General features: G+C 40.6%; 1 protein-coding gene across 17 annotated transcripts in view; it reads left to right on the plus strand.

The window, feature by feature from the left end:
• Nucleotides 1-22,676, plus strand: part of NRXN3 (neurexin 3) — a 1,062,297-nt gene that overhangs the window by 95,217 nt on the left and 944,404 nt on the right. For 16 of the 17 annotated variants that reach the window (XR_012995937.1, XR_012995938.1, XR_012995939.1 and 13 more), the window contains exons 4-5: nucleotides 1,074-1,103; nucleotides 3,480-3,491. Coding sequence is in view for 14 of the 17 variants with exons in the window: in XM_076345216.1 (XP_076201331.1) it covers nucleotides 1,074-1,103; nucleotides 3,480-3,491 (42 nt within the window). In the remaining 3 variants the exon portion in view is untranslated. Of the gene's footprint in view, nucleotides 1-1,073; nucleotides 1,104-3,479; nucleotides 3,492-10,507; nucleotides 10,536-22,676 lie in introns of those variants that run through there. The other variant, XM_076345206.1, reaches the window with a different exon arrangement.

Here is a 22,676-nt window from a genome sequence, read left to right on the forward strand (position 1 = left end):
AGTGGGTAGGACTCAATTTTTGTGTATGTTAGTTCTGTGATATCATGTGTCGCAAAATTAACTAATGGGTCAGCTGATGCTTAATGGATTGGGCATGTATATATATACAATAGTATCTAAATGATATTTGTATGAATACAGTTGTACAGTAAACATATTTGAAAATTGGGACTAGAAATGGATTTTAATTGAAACAAACAAGGTTTATGTCAGAAAGAGTTATCGGACAGGGACTCGAGCAGCCCAGGTGACCACCACAGCCCCATCTACGGAGCTGACAGTGACTGTCACTGCTGAGGGGGGCTGTGCTGCTTTCTGGCTTTACCTTGAACTATGAAATGAAAGAGTAGCTTTAGCTATAGAGCCATAAAGTAACACACTGTCCTCAGAAGTCGAATCTCCAGTTCTTCCCAGAAAGGAAATGCAGTAGTATTAAAAATAGGTTACAGGTAATTTTTTTTTTAGTCCTTGCCAGGTCTGGTGTACTGGTGTCTAATTAGTAAGTGTGAGCAGTGTTGATCAACTCCTAAAAATACATGCTGAAGCCACCATGTTCAAGAATGAGGATAGCTTTGTGTGTGTGTGTATGCATTTAGCCCAGATGTTTCATCTGAAGCAGATCTGGTGGGATCATGGCCTCCCTTTCACTGACCACTGCAGCCTTGAATTTTAAATCTTGAGCTGAGGAGAAGTTATTTCTGTAGCTCTCCAGAGGAGCAAATGCTCCCTGCAGAGCCCCATTGCAGACCTTGGCTTTCCTAGCCCATTTAGCCATACTGGTGTGCAGTGCCTCTGGAGTCACTCCCCAAGGGATATGATGAACCTCAAACACAGTTCTGCAACTACCAGCAGGTTTTTTCTACCTGTGACAGATGCTTTTCTGCTCAGTGTAGAAAGCAGCACCTGCATATGTGTGTGCCCTGTGTGCTGCACCCATACTTGGTCTAGTTCAAGTATGCGAGCTCCAATCCTGAGAGGTATTGGACTGTGACCAGTGTGCATGGATATTGCTGCTTCTTTTTCTGTTTTGTTCTTTTTTTCTTACTTCCTCTCTCTCTCTCTCTTTTTCAAAGGCCTCTCACACCTGATGATGGGTGAACAAGGTAAGTCCTTTGACTTTCTCTTTGTTTCAGTCACTGATCATGAAAGAGCTTTGTCCCTGCTGCTTTTCTGAGCTGGGCTTTGCATGACAAAAGCAACTAAGCCTACTGGGTGCCCGTCAAGCCATTTGCATTTTTGCCTTTGTGTCCCATGAGCCATGGCTACTTGTCAGCCTGGGACTCAGGTGCCCAGGAGGGAGCATGAAATGATTCCATGGACACTAAAGAGGTATGCTTCCCCCTTCCATGCATCCCACCAACTATTTTATCTTGCCATTTCTTTCTTGTGGTGCCAGCTGTAATGACTCCCACTTCTGCCCAGTAAATGTAGACCTCAGTGTTGGTCTTTATTTTTAAGAGTGCAATTATTACAAAAAATATGTTAATAGCCCTCATGGCATGACCCTAACTCATTATGAATCCTGAGGAAAATTGCATATAATGGCCTGTAAGTCCTGTGTCTGCAATTTAAAATATTCAAATATGCACAGAGTAAATTGGTTTAGAAAAAGAACAAAGCTAACCCCAGGTTGGGCTACAAATGGGATCTAGGCCTGTATCAGAGTTCACATTTTAATATCTCAGCCTGGATTGTGTTACAGATCTATTGGCTGTGACATGATGGGATCATTAGTCCCATTTCGCACTATGGGACTGTGGAGCAAGAAGCTGGTGAGGAGAGGCGAGGTGAGGAGAGGGATGATTCTGTTTTCCTCAGATAGTGTCAGTGTCTTGCTGACATGGGTACACAGTGAGGAGTTAGCAGCTCTGGTGATGCATTCTAGTCTTGCGAATGCAGGAGTGAAATGGTTGAAGACTTAATGCAAGGAGTGTGTACATGGTGCACTAGGAAGACCAGACCAACTCTTTGTCTGTGGGGAGAAAATGTGAGTTTGACACTAAAGCCTGATGAGGCTTTCCTAGACTAGGTGTACACAATAGTGATTTTGCCATTAAGTGAACACTTATCTGAAGTTAGACAGTCCAAAGAGTTAATAAGATAGAATGTAGTGCCTGTGAAGGCTCAAGAGTAATTCGGTACTTGAAAAAAAGAGACATAGTTTCTATGTATCTCAGGGAAATGTAGAGAGGCTTAGGACATAATCAGTTTTTATTCTGTAGTTCAAGGCAGATGTCTGCTCTGAGGTCATGAAAGCTTAGGAAACAATCATCAGAAGTGAAGTGGGGGCTCACTCTTCAGTTTCTGTACTGCTTAGCATCCTTATGTGGTGGGAAAGGTAGGAAAACAGGGCTCTTTATGAGTGCATGTCAAGGCCATGGTATTTGGCATGTGGAGCATCTGGCTAAGCTCTGGGTAGCGTTGAGCTCCTTCTCTGTCCCCACTTACTGTGGGGATTACTGTTCAGCTGGGCTCATGGCTTGGAGGTTGTGCTTGGTGAGGGAGCATCCAGTAGACAGGTCCCTTCAGATGTCCTAGTTGCTCAGGATGCAGCTGAGTATGGCAAGCCATTGACAGAGGAAGGATGATGGCATGTTGGGAGTGATCAGGACAGTGAACTTTCATGGCCACTTTCAATCTCAGTAACACTGAACATATCTTTGTAGCAGTCTGTGATTTAGCACTGTATTATATAAACAGATGCACTTGGCCGTTTAGATTACAAGTTGCAACCCAGCTGGCTCATGAAGACTTGCATGACCTGTTCAGGTCTGTATGATTGTCATCAGCCCTTTCTATACTCCCTTGCCTGGCAAAAAAATGTGAAAACTACTGGCTTCTGGCAACTTTAGCCACCCTTATTTATCCATGACGCATCAGGGAATAGTGGCTTCTCTTTTCTTGCCAACCAACTCACAGATATTCCTTTTTGGTAAATATTTACTCTCTATAAAAATATGATGGATATAAAATATGTAAATGTATATGTGTGAGTAAATATGCAATGTCAACATTATATACAAATACATTAGCTCTGGTAGATGAAATATATTTAGCAAATATATTACCATGAGATTTATTTTTTTCCTGTCCTACTCTGTTGTTTCCCTTGCCGTTTTGAATTTGAAGTGGAATGAGGCATATCACTGGCATGCTATTGCATGAGAGAGGTTTGCATTTCTCAGTAGAAAAAACTTAAAGCCAAAGGGCTTAACCAGGCAGTTGCTGGTTGTACTGTCAGTTGTTTAAGCCTTGCTTTGTGCTTTAGTTGTGGTGTCTCTCTCGTTTTTCCCTTGACATTGTGTTTTGTTGGGTTTGGCTGCTACATAAATATGCTTGTTTTCTTGTTTTTGTAAGTATGGCCAGTGACATAATTTTCTGTTTTTTATGTTTCTTCCTTCTCTTCTCTTTTGCCTCCTCCATGACGGACACCCCTCTTGTTCCTCCTCTTAACTGGACACACACCTTCCTGTCTGTAGGTAGAAGTAAAGGTAGAGATTGCATTCTTTTTAAGACTTCATTGCTTGTAAAATGTTTGTTTGTCAACGGACAAATTGTATTTTTATGAATGTGGTTCATATTGGAACTTAATGCCTTTACTTTTAAAAGTCTCTTAACAATCTTTTGTTTTGTATTGAATTATGGAAGAAATATTTATTAAGATGAATGCTTTGAGGCCGTCTTAACAGATGTTATTTTCTCCCTGTTCACACTAAGTATGGGCTGTGGCAGTGTCAGGCTCTCTGTAGCTGGTGACGCTGGGGTGCAAAGCGACAGTCAGTTCAGTTGAAGACAGAGCCAGAGGCCAGTGAGCTGGTCCTGCCTACTCTCTTGCACTGGAGTGATGCTACTGCTGGGAATTTTGGCACTGGCAGTGGTGGAAGCAGGACCTGGGCTTGTCCAGTACCCTTCAACGACGGAGGTCTTTTGGGCTATCATTTCTCCCCCAGCTCTGCTTCCCATCCTCTCTGTTAGTGAAAAGGTGTTTTTCAAAGAGAAACCGAGTTGCAAAAAGCTGCAGAGGAAACAGAAGTGATCAGCACTGCTAAACAGAGAGGTCCATTGCCTTTGCAGCTCAGCACAGCACAGGGCATGTAAGGCTGCTCTGGGGCTCCAGCTTGTTCTTCAGCAGTTCACACCTATCTATCTTTAGCATGCAGAGGGCAGTCATCCATCCCTAATCAAAACTGTCAAAAAGGCAAAATGCTGCAAACTTGCTGTGGGTCTCCAGTTGGACTGGAGGGAATGGTGAAGATTAATTGATAAATTATAAGCACTGCTCGAGGAAAATCCATTTCTTTGTCCTATTTTCCAATAAGATAGAGAGTTTAAAAGGTTTTATTATGCTAAGGCTTACTCCTTTTCAGCAAATACACTGCTGAAGAATCTGATCTATTGATCAACATGATTTGAACACGTTGGAGGATGTTGGGTGTGTCCATGCCAATAAGGCATTGGGGGATGAAATGACTAATTGTACTACTATGAATTTGGGAGGATATGAGAGCTCAGAGGATTTGTTCATAATAACTTTCCTTTGAGGCACAAGCAGTCTCTGCCCAGTGATCACTCCTCCTGTAATACCTGAATTCTGGGGAGCACAATGGCATATTAAACACTGTCTCTTTGTATGATTCCTCCTTCTGATGCCCTGCCTCCTTCTATCAAATTTGTATTGTTGGATTCTCTGTGATGGGGTGCATCATGTAATCAATATTATTGGTTCTGTTTTGAGGTTGAAAAAATATTCCAATAATTAATTTCATAGCTTTTCTATTCTATCCAAAGTTGGGTGGTGGAGGATAATACATAAGCTGTACTCAGAGCTATCTTCTTAGCAAGAGGTGAACATCAGAATGTAATAATCACATACACTGTAAAAAATGTGAGAACCTAAAGCTCTAAGCACACTATACAAAATGTTACTGTGCCTCAACACAGCTGCCAATAATTGAGTTAGCTGATGTATGGCTTAGTGTGATTTAAGGGTCAGTGTAGATCAGGGCGAGTTTTGTATGGTGTGATGTTAGCTCATGTTGCCCCCTTCTTTTCTCGGGTGGCATTTGTGCTGCAGGCCAATCTATGTGGGACTAAACTGAAAGTCTTTTCCAAAGCAAAACTCCCAGTTGAGCCTGTAGGAATGAGGATTATAATATATAGTCCACAATTAACTCATATGCACTGAAACTTAATTTATTGTGTCATTGAGTAAAAATATTGTTTCACTTCCCAGCTATGTATAGTTTTTATCTCTAGTTATAGCAAGTGACTTCATCAGAGAACCATCACTCTGTATGAAAAATGGTATTACCTTCAGAGGGCTCAAGCAGTGTAATGTTGAACCCACACATGGCCTTTAGCTCATAGAGAAGGTGGTACCAGATGCCTTAGTGATTGTACCTGGAAGGTTCATATTTTTTGGCATTCTTGTAGTTTTTAGTAAAAACTGGCAGCCGCTCTGTCTCATGCCATGTATGTATCCAAAGGATATGATGTATTTGATTTCATAAAACCTCTTCACAATGTATAGCAGTCTGTGACCTTGCATTCATAATTTGAAACAAGTCTTCCTTTAGTTGCTTCTACTGTAGTAAATAGGCTTCTTCTGCTTCTATCCTTCTTAAAAAGTTCAGGAGATTTTTTTTTTTTTTTAATAAGTTCCTGGAAAGCTGAAGAAGATAAAGTGTAGGTGTTCTGGGGTAGTGGCTGGAGCAGTCGAGATACAGAAAAGCACCTGGGTACCACTTGTATTTTAACCTGAACTGAGTATATATGCATTGTTTGTGTTTTTATTAGGTGTATGGAACTGGTCGCGGAGATGAGGTAAATGCATGATGAGCAGGGAGGACTTTTATTTAGTTTGGCATGAATTGCTGAATACGACTTCTCTTCTGGAGAGGAATTGACAATTAAGGAACAATTATATTGAGTTTATTTCCCTAACACTCCCCCACAAGTAAATGGTACCAAAGGAGATCATAAATATCCAACTCTAATTTGCTATTGAACTGGAGTTAATGTGTAGTCACGTTCTTCCATATCATTTGTTCTCTTGACAGCCTTTGTTAAGAAAATGATAATTTGCCTTTTTGCTACCTTTCACCATTCTTTTATATATGTAGTGGGTTTTGTTTTATCATCACTCTTGGTTTGGATCTGGCTTCTATTGAGGTTCATGCCTCCAGAGGACATCGGCTGTGTTCCTGGTGGGACTCTGCTATTTTTGGTGAACGAAGTCCTGTGTCTTCTTGAAGGCAATAGCAAAATTCACATTGAATTTAGTGGGCCAAGATTCGCCCAAAGAACTGAAAAGTCCCAAACGTCCCCTCTGACACAAAGAATAACAGTGAGGTGTGCCTGGTTTCTGGGTGCGCACAGGACACCTCCATAGCACCCTTGCAGTCTGCAGACTGCTGCTTCTCCTCTAAGGCACTGGGCTCCTTCCCTCCATCAGTAGCTGTGCTTGGGATGAAAAACTGCACAGCTGTACACTCATTTTCAACATGAAGCAGGTTTTTTCTCCATTCTCAGAGAGAAATGAAAGAGTACATACATATTTCATGTGTGGGACTCTTTAATGCATGTTGTGTAAACCAAAGGCTACTGGCAAATTCCCCGTGCAATTCTCAGCATTGCAAGATCAGATTATCTCCCTTGGTCCTAACTGCTCTTAACCCAAGTCGGTCTTTTAAGTCTCATAATGTTCAGCATTGCTCTCAGTGAGCAGTGTGAGGTTGTTATTTCTTTGAATTGTTCAATAGTATTGACCAGGAGGTAATGGCACAGAAACAACAAAATAGCATTTGTGGACTTGGATAGAAGGAAATGACTGGACCTTACTGATCTGGAAAATAATTTCGAGTTCTTCTTCACCAGTAATGCCATTAGGATTTCAGAGCAGTGTGAATAAGTCCATCTGAGTGGCCAAGAGTTTATGCAAATGTCGAAGTGAAACATCAGTAACAAATTAAACCATTTGTGCTCTATAAATATCTAATTATACAAGGGGAAAAACAACACTACATTCATCTTGCCAGCCTTGGCAGTAGTTTTTAAGCTCTGTTTTGCCCTGTAAAAGATCTTAATATTTGGGTTGTAAATATGACTACTGTATGTTTTTGGTTTCTACACTTACAGTAATTTCCTTAATACTTTTAAACTATGTGTGGTATTGGGTTTGTTTTCCTTTTGGTGGGAAAAAAATCTTGCATTATTATAAGGATGGTGACTTTCAGTTTTAACTTTCCTCTTAATGACTGTTTAAAAAATAAAGCATTTTATTTTATGGTTAGCAAATACCCAATCTGTAAAACCTCTTTGATAGAATCAAGGCCCCTTGAATGTAGACGTCATTCTTCTGGAATCATTTTTTGTAAGTTTTTTCCTGCTGGTTTCATATTTTATTTAGGGAAGAAACAAATATTTTAATGTAACTCTTATAAGTCTAATCAGAGATGATTGATAGTTGATGAATTTCGAGTGTAAGATACTGAGGGACATTTCTGCAAGGCATTCATCCTATTTCTTTATATTCCAGAGGTGATGACATTTTCCGAACTTTGGTGAATGAGGTCACTTAAATGTTGAATATCAGCTAACGCAAAGGAATAGATGTCTTATAAACATTCTTCTTTTTACACCTCTGTAATATATTTATGAAGGCAGACAAATGAGACATTAAATAGGACATTTCTGGTAAATTATTTTTTGTTTGTGCATATGAGTATGTGTGTTTACAAATAATGTGTATGCATAAAATATTTAGTAATGTGTTAAGTATTTTGTAGATTACAGGTAATTTATTTTTTCTTACATGCTTTCTTTCTGCCTTATTTTAAAACTGTGTCTTTCTAACGTGTGAATAAACAGCTGATTCTTCGTTGGCTTTCATTTTTATTAAGAAGAATGATTCCTGTGAGAGTTAAAGGCATTGTAGTCATGTTGTGTGTAAACAGGAGCTAAAATATTGTCTTCTTACGCTGTATTGTAGTCTTCTGTTTTCAGTGAGGCTCAGGTTTCACTCTGCCCAAAGAGAATATTTAATTGATATCATTGAAAGACTTTTTTTTCTTCCTCTGTTTTCTTCATTTAAGGCATTCAGTGGTGTGTAGAGATGCAGAGGTAGCAAAACAGGCCATATGCTTTGTAAAAGGCAGACTAATAGCACTTTTGATGGACGTCTGATTTTTAAAGTGCTGTATCTTTCATTAAAATTTACATGTAAAGTAAGGGCAAGCACAGTGACATGAAAGCTAATGCAAGTTGCACATCTTGACATAATAACAATCACAAGAAACTGGAGATCCCAGATGGCAGCTTGGCCTTTGCCATCCTTTTAATAAGCTACTAACTGCTAATTATTGCACTCTTATGGGCAAGTTGATTTACTGTTGACTCTTAAAGAGGCATTGTGCCTTTTCCTGGCATTTAGGTTTTTCAGTTTAGATGTGAGAGTGTTTTTTCCCTGCAGGTTGGAGTCCTTCCAACGGACAGTAACAAAGAGGCAAAGAAGCAGAGAGGGAAATGGAACATAAAAAGCAATGTTTTCTTTGTTAATAGCAGAATATAGGGTTGTGGGTTTTTCTAGGGCATGGGTTTAGAGCTGACAGGAACACCAGCATGTATATTAGATCCAGGTTTTAGGTTTTGTATTTAAAAGAAAGCCCTTACTGCAGAGTTAGTATTATTGTTAAAAATAAACAGAATGTCTTTCCCTTAAATAATTGAAGCTTGAGATTCTGAAAATGAGATAAACTAGAAATAGGAAATCAAAATTACAGGTTCATTTCTGTTGCCAGATGTGATTTGAAGGCAAAATTTCAACTCACAATTCTGAAAGCTAAAACATCCACTGTATTTTTGGAAAAATTCTTCGTTTTAATGTTACCTGGTTGTCATAATACAGGGAAGGAGTGTTATCTGTAAAACATACAATTTTTTAAAGTGATCTTTTTCTTCTTCCAGTTGAAAGGGACATTTGGTAACGAGACCAGTCGTTTTGATCTAAGAATCTATTTAGGAATGAAGGAACAGCTGCAGTTTAAATGGACTCTAATTCTCACAGTTAATGCTGTTTTGTGAATGCATGATTCTCTGTGATAACATTTGGGAGGAGTGATGGTGGGTAATAGCTTATTTCCTGGGCTTTATGGTAATGCAGCAAAGTGGTGATAATGCCATCAGGAACTGAAATAGACCCCTGTCACACACATCAGACAGCCCTGCAAAAATATGAAACCCGGTGAAAGAAGGGAGTTTCCTGTTTTAAGGTTCATTGTGGCCTTTTGTGGACTAAAGTGATAACATTATGGTATTGAACAGTTTAGAAAATATGTGCTGTGTAAGCTGGATCTTATGCATTAAGAGTAAGGGCTTAGAAACAGCAGCCTTGTTTGCAGTGCTTTACCAGATAGTAAAAGTTTTCACTAGAGATTAGTGGATAACATGCCATACAAATGGTTGTAAAACTATTACTGTGAAGAAGGTCATGCTTTCTCAAATCATCTGATATAACTCACCCAGTATCGACTCTGTCAGTTATTAAGTCATGTCTAATGGTGTGTGATTTCCCCCACATCAGTATTCTGGTTTTTGATTCTGATTTTGGCAATGCACCATTGACAGTTGCTGATATTTCTGTGACACCCACTACCTTTCGTTTATTTGGCCACACTCACCTCTTTCATGGAGCTAGAGCTCCTTCTCATGCTGGCTTTCATTTCCACATTTGTTTCAAGAGCCTTGATAGTTCTGAGTGCACGCATCCAAATAGAGATCAGTACTGTGGGCTATGAAATAAGGGAAGATAATAGAAAATACCACTACAGAGAGCAAGGAATCAGGTGTGAATCCAGCACTCACAGGTTGTAGCATATTCAGTTGTTTTCAAAGCTTTTTTGTTTTGAAATTTATGTTACAGACAACTTACCCTGCAAGTTGCAGTGCTTAAGGTACTGTGTTCCCTAAACAGCCAGTGAAACCCATAGAAATTAAAGGTGGTTTGCACCTGGGAATGTGTTGTGTACCTGCAGGGATAAAGTCCCCAAATTCTGTTTTAGCAGGATTTTCTGTGAGATTTTGATCTCGTACTAGGTATGCTTTATATACCAAGAGGTTTGATGTAATGGTATTAAGAGCCATATTCTTCACTGCACTGCAAGGATTTTATTGTGGTATAACTGATATCGAAGCAGAGGGAATGCACTGATGTAAAAGAAATAGTGCAGGGAAGAATATGGCTCTGAGACTGTTCCAACATTAACCTGAGGGATTCTGGATCATTCTCACTAAGTGATGGCCTTGGTTCTCCTCTTGTTAAAGTAAAAGACTGCAAAGCATTTAATAGAAATGGTCCTTTACCAGCACTGCTTTGTGGGGAAAGGCTTTAAACAGAACTGGTACTTTGAGAATTTGTGTACACAGTTGTCACGATTAAAAAAGTCAGTAGCATTTGCCAAGCAGTACCACACCGTGGTGCCTGAGATATCGCTTTCTATCCTACAGTAGAGCAAGAAGAATGTATGTAATATATGTAGGTAAGTGTTTACGATTTGATTCTGTCAATTGCATGCATGTTAATCGAGCTTTTCTCTCAAATCACAGTTTGATTGGGGAACTGCTTATGGGTCAGATTATTTCTAAAGCAAAACACGGTTCCTTTTAGTTGACCAAATTCTTTTTACTGAAGACTCTAAAAACCCATTTCGGTATTTGTTCTAAAATCATATGGCTCTGTGATTGTTAGTTGTTAGTGGTGGTAACAAAAATGTATAATTTGAACGTTAAAATAATTGTATTTTAAAAGGAGCTGTGGTCTTATTAGGTACGGTGGAATTGTATTAAGCCAGCATTATAAAGCACACACCTTTATCCCCCCTAATTACTGGTATATTAATAATGACCAGGTTGATGATGAATGTGCTGATCACCAGCTGGGATCAGACAACTACATCTGATTATGTAAAGAGTTAGTTGCTATAAGCCTTGAAATATTAAAACTTGGCTAGAATAAATATCACTGAAGAACCTTTGTCTTTTACATGTGTATTCAGCTGCCAGTTCTCTGAGCAATTCTTGGTTCACCCGGTAATGTTGGGAATCAAACTGTGAACAGTTATTTTCCAGCCCTGTGAATGTTGATAAAAGGATCTTGCATAGCTGTTGGCTTGTCCTGCAAGGGGCGAGCACATTGCTGCATCGCAGCACAGGGATTACAGGCTCTCGCTTAGCTCTGCATTAAAGATGTTGCAAGCTTTTATAAAATCCAGGGCAGCACCTAGCATCACTGTGCATTTGCATTTCCCAGCTCTGACGGAGGGCACACACGTTTCAGGCACCAGTGCCTTGCCAGACTGGCCAACTCCATCATCCAAATAATATATTTATCTGACCATTTTCAACTACGCATATTTATTTTGGATAGTCTTACTCCGCAGACAGTCTCAATGAAGTCTGTAGGCATGTGGGGCAAGCTGCTCTCTACCTCTGTTTTTTATCCCTCAGTTTACCAAATTATTTTTTTCCCCAGAATTTGTTCAGTTCCTAAATATCTATTGATTTATCTTTCCTGTGTTGCTAAATTGCTGAAAAGATGCATAACTTCCATTATTTGTCTCCTGGAATACTGTCATACAGAACACTTTCTGGCATTGATCATCTCCAGTTTGAACAGAGTATCATTTTTGCCACAATGTGACAGACCATTTATGCCAGACTGTGGAAAAATGTTTTTCCTAAAGTTGGAAAAATCAGAATGTACAGATCGTAAGGCTCTCTTTAAAGATGACTAGCTATACTTAAGGTACTCAATTCCAGGCTTAGCATTTCAATTTCTTAGCATATCAATTTTATATTACTAGATATGATACTAGAGACATCATTAGCAATTTTTCTTTGCTACATTCTTGTACTTTATTTGTTCTATCTATTGACTCCATCTTTAAACCAGATGTATTTTAAGAGAAATCTGTGGACACTTCATTTCCTGCCGTGCTGCACTGTATGTCCATAATGGAATGAATGTATTATGTGGTGGATGCGCTTATTGTATTGTCAGCCAAAAGTATGAGTTTTTTCTGTTAGTGTCAGTTCCCTTTGACTTCCCAAATACTGATTTTTTTTCTTTTTCTTTGGGGGGAGGGCAGGAGAGAAGAATGGAGAGATAATGTCTGATTTTCTTTCTTTTTGTCTCCTAAGGTACTTCTGTTTAAACCAGTGTAGTTTTCTTACTAATTTTCTCCTTCAGGTGTTTGCTATCAATCTGCTGGGTTAAACTTTGCGCTATTCCATCAGGCAAGTTTGGTAAATGTTGATCAGTGCATGAAATCAGTTCTTAAATGGTTGCAAAATTGCCTTCCTTCAGACTGTTTTGATCACAAGGGCTTTCAAGTGTCAAAGTCATTTGGAGAACTAGATAGATAAAATGCATGAGCACTAAGCTTTTTCCAGGATAGAATAAATAAATGTGTTTTCTACTGTGTGCTCTGCCTTTGATAGTGATTTGTTAAAAGGGAAAAAAAGAAAGGCAATGATATTAAATATTTACAAGAGTGATTTAGTTGTGTAATCTTGTGCTATGCATCCCTGTTTAATAGTGAAATCAGCTACTGCTGAAGTAAATGCCATTAAACTGGTAGTGCTGTGAAGGTCACTGCCTATACAATGTCAAAGCAATTTATAGAGAATAATGATTTTTGTCGGCTTTCCAATGTACCAACCTCCCTCCTTTTTGTCTCCTTTTCCAAAAATAACTGAAAAGAAATTTATTTCAGGAATCACTTTCTCTCTGACTCTTCTCTCATCTGACTGATTCAGGAGCTTGAAACCTCTTTACAAGTTTTCCTATTGATGTGCTCAGTGGATAGACACTGATTACCTTCTTTCTGGCCTTGAGCTCGTTACAGCTCTATTTGCTGGGATTTCCAGTTGGCCATTTCTCAGCAGTTTGTTTTAAGAGATGCTGAATTATGACCTCTGCTCTTATGAGTGGTTGCTTTTCTCCCCTGTGCTATTTCCAGCCCTATCTGTCTGTGATTCTCCTGAAAAATACTTTTTTTGTGTGCTGTTTGTCATCAGCAGTGTGCATGTAGTGTGTTGACATCCCACCAACCTCCGGTCCTGATAAGTGTCTTATAAATGCTTGGAGTACATTCCTAAATAGTGTCGTGCTTAATGGAGAGGCCTCAGAAGTGAGAGGTGTGTTCTTTGCTCCACGACTGGCTTTCCCTGCAAATTGTCGGGGCCTTTGTGCCTCTGCGGCAGTGGAGTGGGGACAAAAGCCCTTCACCACTGCACAAGGAGGCTGCTGCATTGACGCTTACAGAGTGTCCTGAAAACGATACACAATGAGTACAAAGCATTATCATTCAGCTTCACATCCGTCCAGTAAGAAGGTTAATTATTTGTTTTCCTTGTTTTACAGTTGAATAAGCAGAAGCACAGAGAGATGGAGGGAGCTGGAGGAGAACAGGCAATAAATGCCAGAGTTCTCTTGTCCATTCCTGTTTCTGTAAGCACCAGTGCAATCTATCTTATAAACCACCAAATAACTTGCTTGTTCTACCAAGGACTCTCCCAATTAGATTCCACTTGCTAAAGCAATTCTCTAAGAAGATTAAAACTGTATTTATCTATTGATAAACATGTACATGATCGTAGAAACAGCAATCATATTTTACAAAGGGAACAACACACATTCTCTGTGACAAAAATCTACAGAATGAAAAAACCCATAATGCAGAGGTGCCCTAAGTGTACTGTGTAAGGAGTTTGCTGGGAAAGTATATATGAGCGCACAGAGACAATGTGGGTTTCTCCTTGAAGGCATGAATTTTAAGGACAAGTGGAAAAGAAAGAGGGTACTTAAATAGTCAAGGAGTGGAAATGTTTTTTTCAGTTATGAGGAAGAAGAATGGATCTATAGCATCAGCAGTGGAAAGAAGGGGCAAACGGAATGAATGGGAAGGGAAGCAGAGGGAAGGGTAGTAGAAACATACGTACTCTTATCTGGGAGGCGTGTCCCAGATAAAGTGGTGGGGGAGGAATCTGCCATGAACACTGGTCTTCTGGACAGAATGAGGTGGGAGGATATCCCTACACATTTTTTGCTGAATATTAGGCAGCTAGGTATTACTATTGGTAGCTTATTTTGGTTCTTTGATTTTTGTGGCATCTCATTCCACAATGCACACAGGAGAAGACTAAAGCCTTCATTTACTGACATGGCTTTTCATGGTCTTCTCTTCCAGGCCCGTTAGTGGACCTTTTATCTGTTGTGAAAGAAGCTAGTTCAGCAGGGTGTCTGGAATGGATGTGTATGTGCATGGTTAATTCAGGCCTTGTGATTTCCTTTAGTCTGTTTTATCTGGTTCTTTGTCTTTTTTTATGCAAGTCTATGATTAGTATTGAGTTCTTCCCAGAATGCTGGCAATTATCTCACAGGTGAAAGGATTAAGAAAGAGCAGTGAGAATTACACTGGGATTAAATAAAACTGCCTTTGGAGTGTGTTTGTGGATGTATTTTTTTTTCTTTAAGCAAAAAGAAATAAGAGAGAAGCCAGCTCAGCCTTCAGGTCTCTCTAGGGAGGAAAGTAATACCCTTGAATATGGAAAAGTAGCATCTCAGCTTGGGAGGAGGTCATGCTGAGAAAGGAAAGGTAATGTTAAGGCACAAGATTTAGAGTCCTCAGTTCAGTTCTTGGTTGCTCTGGTTTTGCTTCAGGCTGTTCTGATTGCCCACAGTGAACCTCAGCTTGTCCATGTGTGAAATGGAAGCAGTGATAACTTTCCTGTCTTATGTTGCATGAAACTAAATTAATTACTCTATAAGTGCTAGGTTTTTGGGTAGTAAGTACAAAAGAAGAGGATAGAGTATTCTTCCCATGCCCCATGCTGTGGTCACACATCCAACCACAGATGTGGTTAGTGGTGGATTATTTCTGTCCCTCTATTATCTCTCCCTCTGTGTAATGAGCGGGGCAGACACAATGCTGGTAGAAATGAGGGGATCAGCCCCCTTTTGACATGAGAAGAGGAACTGCCCCATGGGACCGGCAGGCCATATATCCCAGACTCTGGAGGGGCAACACAACTTGCAGGCTGGGCCATGCCGCACCTTATCTACAAACTGGCCTGGAGACTGGCTTGTGGTTGTACAGGGCCTGGCAGATGTCACCACTGATGGGAGCAAGGACTTTGGGCTGCAGGCCTGGGCAAAGAGTTAAGTTCACCTTTAGCCCTGTTCTTCACCTCTCCTGACTCTGGCACCACTTGTGTTTGCAGTGCAGCACTGCCTGAAGACCCTGACAGAAGTTCTGCTTTGGTGCTGAGAACGTAAATAATGCCGGGAAACAGGAGAGGGGTGATGGGAATGGGGCAAAAGCTCCATCAGATGCCCTCCTGAGTCTGTGCGTGATGGGAACGGTGGCGTGCAGGGTCCATGCTAAGCTCAGTATTGCTGGAGAGGCACAGGTGTTTCTCAGTAAGATATAACAGCCCCGCTTTCAAGTGAAGTTGAGCTTTTACCCTGAGGGCAGTTTAATTTAATCTAGAATCATAGAATCATAGGATTGTCTGGGTTGGAAGGGACCTTTAAAGATCATCTAGTCCAACCCCCTTGCCATGGGCAGGGACATCTTCAACTAGATCAGGTTGCTCAGAGCCCCGTCCAACCTGACCTTGAATATTTCCAGGGATGGGGCATCCACCACCTCTCTGGGCAACCTATTCCAGTGTTTCACCACCCTCAGTGTAAAAAATTTCTTCCTTATATCTAGTCTAAATCCACCCTCCTTTAAAACCATTACCCCCTGTCCTATCACAACAGGCCCTGCTAAAATGTCTGTCCCCAAGACTAATTAGTTGCAGCTCATACTAGTCAAAGGAGCAGACTGGAAGGATACATAGGGTAGCTGAAGCCAGAGACAGGCAAGTTACCTTTTGGGGTGCTGGTTTCTCACCTTGGGACTGTGTCTTGCCTCTGAAGCCACGGCCTGCTCTCCACTGCGCAGCTTCCAGCTTCTGGGAGTCACTGCTGGCTGCTCCCCAGGCAGCAGCCGTGGCAGCAGTGACTGACAGGCACCTAACATATTTTGCCCGGGAGTGACATCCTCCTCAGAGAAGTGACCAGGGCAGAAACTTTTCTTGTCCTGCCCTTGCTACTGCTCTTACTTTGTGTTTTCCCACTGTATGTGCTGTCCCCAATCACTCAAGGCTTTCAGCCCTGTCCTTAGGGGAATACGAACAGAACAGTGACTATGGCTGTATGGTCTTTACTGTCTACGTTACATGTACCAGAAAGGGCCAGTTAATGATGTTTGTTGTCATTGCTTTTGTGATAAGTATCAGGCACATCCTGACTTTACTCATTTTACTCTGGTTCTAAGTTGGAGTATTTTTCCCCTTCCATCAGTTAAGAGTCAGGCATTGGTAAAATGAGGTGTAAGTGGAAATGGGGAGATTGTGTCCTGTTGAGTCCACACAGAGAATTTGGATGGAGTTACTGCATGGGCATTCCTGCATGCTTTTTCAAGCTCTCTGATATTTGTTCCTTACCACTTCACATAATTCAGTTAACACTAAACTTTTCCTCTTATAATGCAGATTTGTTGGCTTCGATTGGAGTGTGTTTGGCTGATGGGGCACCTTGAGGACAGGAGCAGAGAGTTCCCAGAGCTTTGGCCATGTAGAACTTGCAGAAGTTATAAATGACAGTTTTCCATGGGAATTCCAATATCCTGATACTACTGTTCCATAATGATTGCCTAAGCCTCTATTCTCTTTCCATCTGGTGATCATTATTTCTGTTGTATTTTTTATTCTGATTTTATTCTTAGCATGTCAGTTTGTTTTACCTTGTTTGTATTGATGGATAGCTGTAATTCAAAAATCTATTTTGTTCCAAGTATATTTTTATCAGAATGACCCTCAGTATCTTTCCATCTTAAATTTCTATGCCAAACACATTTTTAAGTGTCTCCGTATGTTACCCTGCCTGAGTGACTAGATTTGGAGCTGTAGTACAGCTGTTTTATCTTGCCCCACAGCTCCACCACACAAACCTTGATTTTGACTTGCTTTGACTTGCCATGCCCAATAATGCAGCACTGGGTCCCTCTGACACCCTGATCTAGGGCATTAATACCATTCCATTGCTGAGACTCAGTTAGGTTAGTGCACATCAGTCTGGACCTTCAGCAAGTAGAGTTTGGTGGGACAGCAGAGCTAGAAACAAGACACACTGGTAGAGCTGTGAATAGGAGGTACTGTGTAATCACTCAGAGCACTAGGTATTTCCCACTTAAGAGAAGAAGACAGTGAAGGACAGAGATTACCTGATTTTCCACAGATATAGGGTGAACTACTAGTGCCAGGAACAGAACCCAGGGGCTCAGATTCCTGTTGGCGCAGAGCTACTGAGCTGAGCGCGCTTTCAGTTGAACACGCTAGGTACAGCAAGTCACATCAAAGCCATATTTAGAAGTGGGCCTAAGCAATGGTACTATTCTTAGACAATGTAGAATTTGCTTCTGTTGCATATTCTTAGTCTTTCACAGGCAAATAATATTAATTAAAAAGTCCCTACTGCATTTGAGACACTGGCTTGCCAAGAAATGGGGAGATTAACTTTCATTGTACATAGAGATTTCACTTTGTTAACAGAGTGCTTTAGAGAAAGGGGGAAAACACTGGAAGAACAAGACCAATTCAAGAGTCTCTTATTACAATATCATCTGTCTTTTTACTGAGCTGCGTATTTATTACATGGCAAGGCTCTAGTTACAGGCCAGTGATTGCCTAGGTTCAGGTGTTTACCTGGCAGCTTCTGGGATGACATATAAACAGCTCTAAATAGAGCCAGTTATTCAATCCACTCATAAAGAGATTTGATTGTAGGTCTCCAGTCTTCCCAGGGTACAATGTCCAAGCCAAAGCAGGCAGCAGGCTGTCCTGCCAGCTGACAGAGCTCTCTGCTGGTGTTATTACTGCTGCCACTGCTGGAAATGTTTAGAAATGTTAATGTGAATTTTTAACAGCGGCAAAACAAAAGAGTCTGGGAGCAGTTGGCACGGTGGGGATGGGGCAGGGAGAGTCAGAGTCTCCATTTTTATCCATTCATGGTACCCCTTGCTGTCAAGTGTTGGCATGGTGGGCTCCTCAGGGAGGGAAAGTGCCAAATCCTCTTGTTCTATCACAAGGCTCTGGGGGTTCATATTTGCCTCCTTCTAACCCTTTCCCCCCACCTTGCTGGCATTGCTTCAAAGAAAGAGCTTGAAGTACACCTTTCCTATTAGAATTTCTAGTGTGTGAGACCCTGAAGTCCACAAGATATCTTTGTGCTGTATAGGATGATAATGAAATATGTAAAAATCAGCCAAACCCGCAGACAGTGGGATCATCAGTCTCTTGTTCCGTGAGGCTGTCAAACCTTTCTGGATTTGTCTAATAGTTGTGGTGCATTATGTGTATGTCTCAATATATTATCAATAATATAACCATCATAACATAACCTCTAGTCCTTCTCAGCTCTTGTTTTTTCTGGTCCTGTGTATTATGCTTAGGAGAATAAAAAGCTATGGCAGCTTTTCAATAGTTAGATTCTGTGTATAGCTAAATTCTAGTCCTTCCCCAAACACTTCCATGAATTAACTTTCAAACTGTTTCTTAAAAGCCTTATCAGCCTCTAATAAAATAATGGAAGCAATATTAAGAATAATGAATCTGTAACTATACAGAGTAACAGAACCATGAGCAATCATCAGCGGCATTTAATAAACAAAACTCATAGAAGACATTTGATTACTTTTGGACTGAGTTACAAAATTAATGGATGAAAGGAAGACAGTGGTTGTGATATATCTACACTTCAATGTGTTATTTGACAAAAAGCCCTATATAATCTTACTTGAAAAAAACAATTAAAATTTGGCTTAAACATGAAGAGTTTTCTAAAATAAATTAGCAATACAAAATGCAACAGCATTTTCATGAACTGGGAAGGCTAGACAAATTGGAAGTTACTGTCATTTCTGTCTACCGCTTTTCTCAGTGATCACAAAGAGGGGAAGAAATGACATATTAATGAAATGTGTAGATTTTACTAGAATGGGAAGAATTGCAATCATCAGTGTGGATAGAAAACAGCATAAATGTTGCATAAGTGCTGTGACATCCTTCATAAAGCAGTAGGTGGATAATTCATCTGTAAAGAGATCTGATAAGCTGCACCTAGACTAAACTGTTAAGGGCCTTAAAAACTGTAAAGTGGAGATATGTCAAACAATTTGTACGAATTTTGAAAGGGCTTGATGATTAAGATCATGCATGGCTTGATTATGAGGGAACAGTGAAAGACCTAGTATGTATAGCTAAACTTCATGCTGAGAAAGTGGCAAGATAGGAAATGAAAGCCATCTCAAAGCACATACAGAGCATAAATGCACAGAAGAAAAAAGAATTATCCTGGTGTTGTCTCAGGAGAATTACCTAGAAGGGGTGCCACTCAATTGTATAAAGGCATTCTAGGTCCAGTATCAAGAGGGAACATCTTGACAATGAGAACTATAGCATTAGCTTATAGGGTACTTGACCAAGTGAAAAGATGGGAGCCACTGAGTTTTGACAATTGTATTGAAAATAAACCAAATAATGTTCCTATTCTTGGGAGCCAGACTTTTCCACACCTAATGGACATGAGATGGTGACTTAGAGGAGGAGAACTTAAGTCTTTTCCCTTCTTCAAGGCTCAAATATACCATAATGTAGATATATAGATATCCTTCATTTTCCAGAGGGTCTTTATCTGTTCCACATTGAAATCCTATGTGCGTTGCTCTCGTTGTATCTCTGAGGGAGCAATAATCTGTTGTTGTATCAGCTAGCAATATAAAAATAGTCCACCAAATGCAAACAAAATGTTTTCATAAAGGAAACTGGATGGTTTGCCATAACTACATTAGTGCTTATGCACTACCAGGTCCCTTTTTTCTTTATCCATGTGTTAATTTTGTTCTTCAGTCTCCCCATCTCTTCTAGCTTAATTACCCTCCCCAGACTAGAGGCTGCTGCTGCCTTTTGGCTTCATTACCAGCTTTCATTTTCATTAAGAACCTTGCGCTAATGGACTGTTATAAAACACAGTCATTACTGGCAGGTGTTGCCAAATGACTCTCAGCATGATCGCATTTCTGTGCAATGGAGCAAACAGTCTGGACATAGGATTTGTGGAGCATCCAAAGGCTTGGGATAGAAGACGAAGAGAGAAAAGTTTGGCGGATCAGTACAAAGAAGCTCTCAAATGTTCACATGAACAATGATGGAAAAAGAGCACTATGAGCAGTGGGCTTGTTCTGAGACCTCCAGTAGTGCCAGCATCTGCTCAGGTTGCAAATATCACAGAACAGCTTCCCAAACAGCTTTGTAGTAGTGGTGGAGCCATATCACAAAATAGCAATCCTTATAGCCTTCCAGTTTAGAAGGGAATGAAAATCTGAATACCACCTCATTGACCGAGTGAAATCATATATCAAAATAAACTTTGTGGCTCATGTCATCCAACGTTAGTAATGGGAATGCATATTTCTGCTGCAGAGATATCTGTCATAGTTGCCTTTGTGTGCCCTCTGAACCATTTAGTGATGTTGGAACAAATATTCATCAGGAAAGAGCAAGGACTTCCTGTATTGTCCTTCAAGGAGTGGATTGTCCCAGTCAAAATAACTAGAGGCATGTCCCAGAAGAAATACTGTCAGCTTTTGACTCTTAAGAGGAGAATAAAAGTGTTTCAGCACTGAGGAACTGTAATAAAGAGTCATTGTTCTGTGTTGATCTAAAGTCCCTTAACTTTTGTTATTTTCTTCCAAAAGACCATAAAAGCTCCCCAGTTATGTACCAAAGCAAGCACCAAGCAGGGGGACATGATGGCTCCACTTGCAGATAAGCAAATGGTCCATTTTGCATGTTCTTTTCTGCCTTCTTTTGGATTTGGTTATGCTTCCCATTTGTCCTTTTGTTTCTTACCAAATGCAAGTTTCGTGTCAGCTAAGTGATCTATCTATGCTTTAACAGAGAATGACAGCATGGTATCACTTGCTGAGAAGAAGTGACTTTCTTTTATCAGTTCTTTTTTGTCCTTTCTCAAGGCACTGCTCCCCTGCAGTAGAAAGTCTTTTTTGCAGATGGACCAATCTCACAGAGTAGGCAAGGAACACTTGATCTGACTGGCTGCAGGATGTGCATTTTGGCTGAGTGTAAGAAGTTGTGCTTTCATCTAATTCTTGACCTTTTAGCAGTCCTTGGGCCACTTCTGAGGAAGAATGGATTTTCACAGGCCAGTGCAGTTAGTCTGCAGCTGCTACTGGAAGAGAGTAGTGTCCATATTAACATGCAATATACGGCCAAATCCAGTAGCTCTTCCTTAAGCAGAACTTTTAAAGATTGTGTGGCAGATGGGATTTTTCTTACTGCTTACTATGCCACATCATTCTCTCCTTCAAGGGATGAGCTCAGATAAGACCTTCCAGAACGAGGGAAAATGTGTTTCATTGGGGGGCCTGGATCATGTGGCGGAGGGAGAGGACCTTCTGGAGTGTGCAGTGGGACTAGCAGAAGAAGATGACTTCAGTAGGCAGGGGCTTTGCAGCACAACATGGCTGTGGGAGAATACTGGCAGGAGTGAGCAAAAAGCCAGATCATAGAGGTGATGGAAGGATAGACTTTTTCCCAGGGACCCTGTTAGGACTGTGCATGGTGTGCTGCAACCCAGAAGATTACGAAACTGCATGTTGAAAGCGGGGGGCGGGGGGAAGAAAAGGCCCCCAGCAAAGGCAAGGCAGGTAACTTTAAACCTCTTTTTTTCTAGTCTGCCCTATGTTGTTGCTTTTCATTTTCTCCATCTTAAAAATATAATTGGCTTAGTTCTGAGTATAAAGCACTTGTGGTCCTGCTCACCGCATGCACAAGCCTTGGCTGATCTACCTTTAAGCTCTGATCACATCAGAATCCCATAACAACTTGAAGGAGACTTTTGGAGTGAGTACAGTGTCTGCATGCCAGCATGTGATCACCTTAGTGCCATCCCTGCGGGTGAGAATATTTGACCGCAGACTCTGCTGGTCTTGTGTGACTCCTGCTCTTTGCAGCACTGAATAATGCCAGAAACTTTCTGGTCAACTGAGCTCCCCTGTGGAGGTACAGCTGCTGGACTTCCCTTCTGCTTTTAACCCTGTCTGACATTATCTCTGTGTCGTCATTTTCTAGGCTGAAGTGGCTGCAGCTGAAGGCTCATTTTCCATCTTTTAGTTAAGCAAATCTCATAGGAAATTTCAGTATTTTAGAATAAGGGGAAATTGCTCCTGGTTAGAAGCAAGGATAATGTAAATAGGTATAATTCTCTCTCTCCTTTCCTCTAGTAATTCTGTCTAGGTCACATTGTAGAGCTTTGCCAGTACATGCTTATCTGTGACCCTGTGTTTCTTCTGTGTCTTTTCCTTTTACTTGCATAGATGTTGTGTATGTCTGGAGGATTCCACTTGTAAGTGATCAAAGTTAAACGTGTGCAGAAACTGGAGCTCAGATCACTTCAAAGTGGATTAGGCTAAATAATGAGAATACATCGCTGGAGAATAATCTTATAGTGAACAGCAGGTGGTTTGGGGCAGAACATAAGTTGCTGTAACCTG

The sequence above is a fragment of the Aptenodytes patagonicus genome, chromosome 7 (assembly GCF_965638725.1).
Source record: "Aptenodytes patagonicus chromosome 7, bAptPat1.pri.cur, whole genome shotgun sequence".
In the NCBI taxonomy this organism is placed as follows: Eukaryota; Metazoa; Chordata; class Aves; order Sphenisciformes; family Spheniscidae; genus Aptenodytes; species Aptenodytes patagonicus.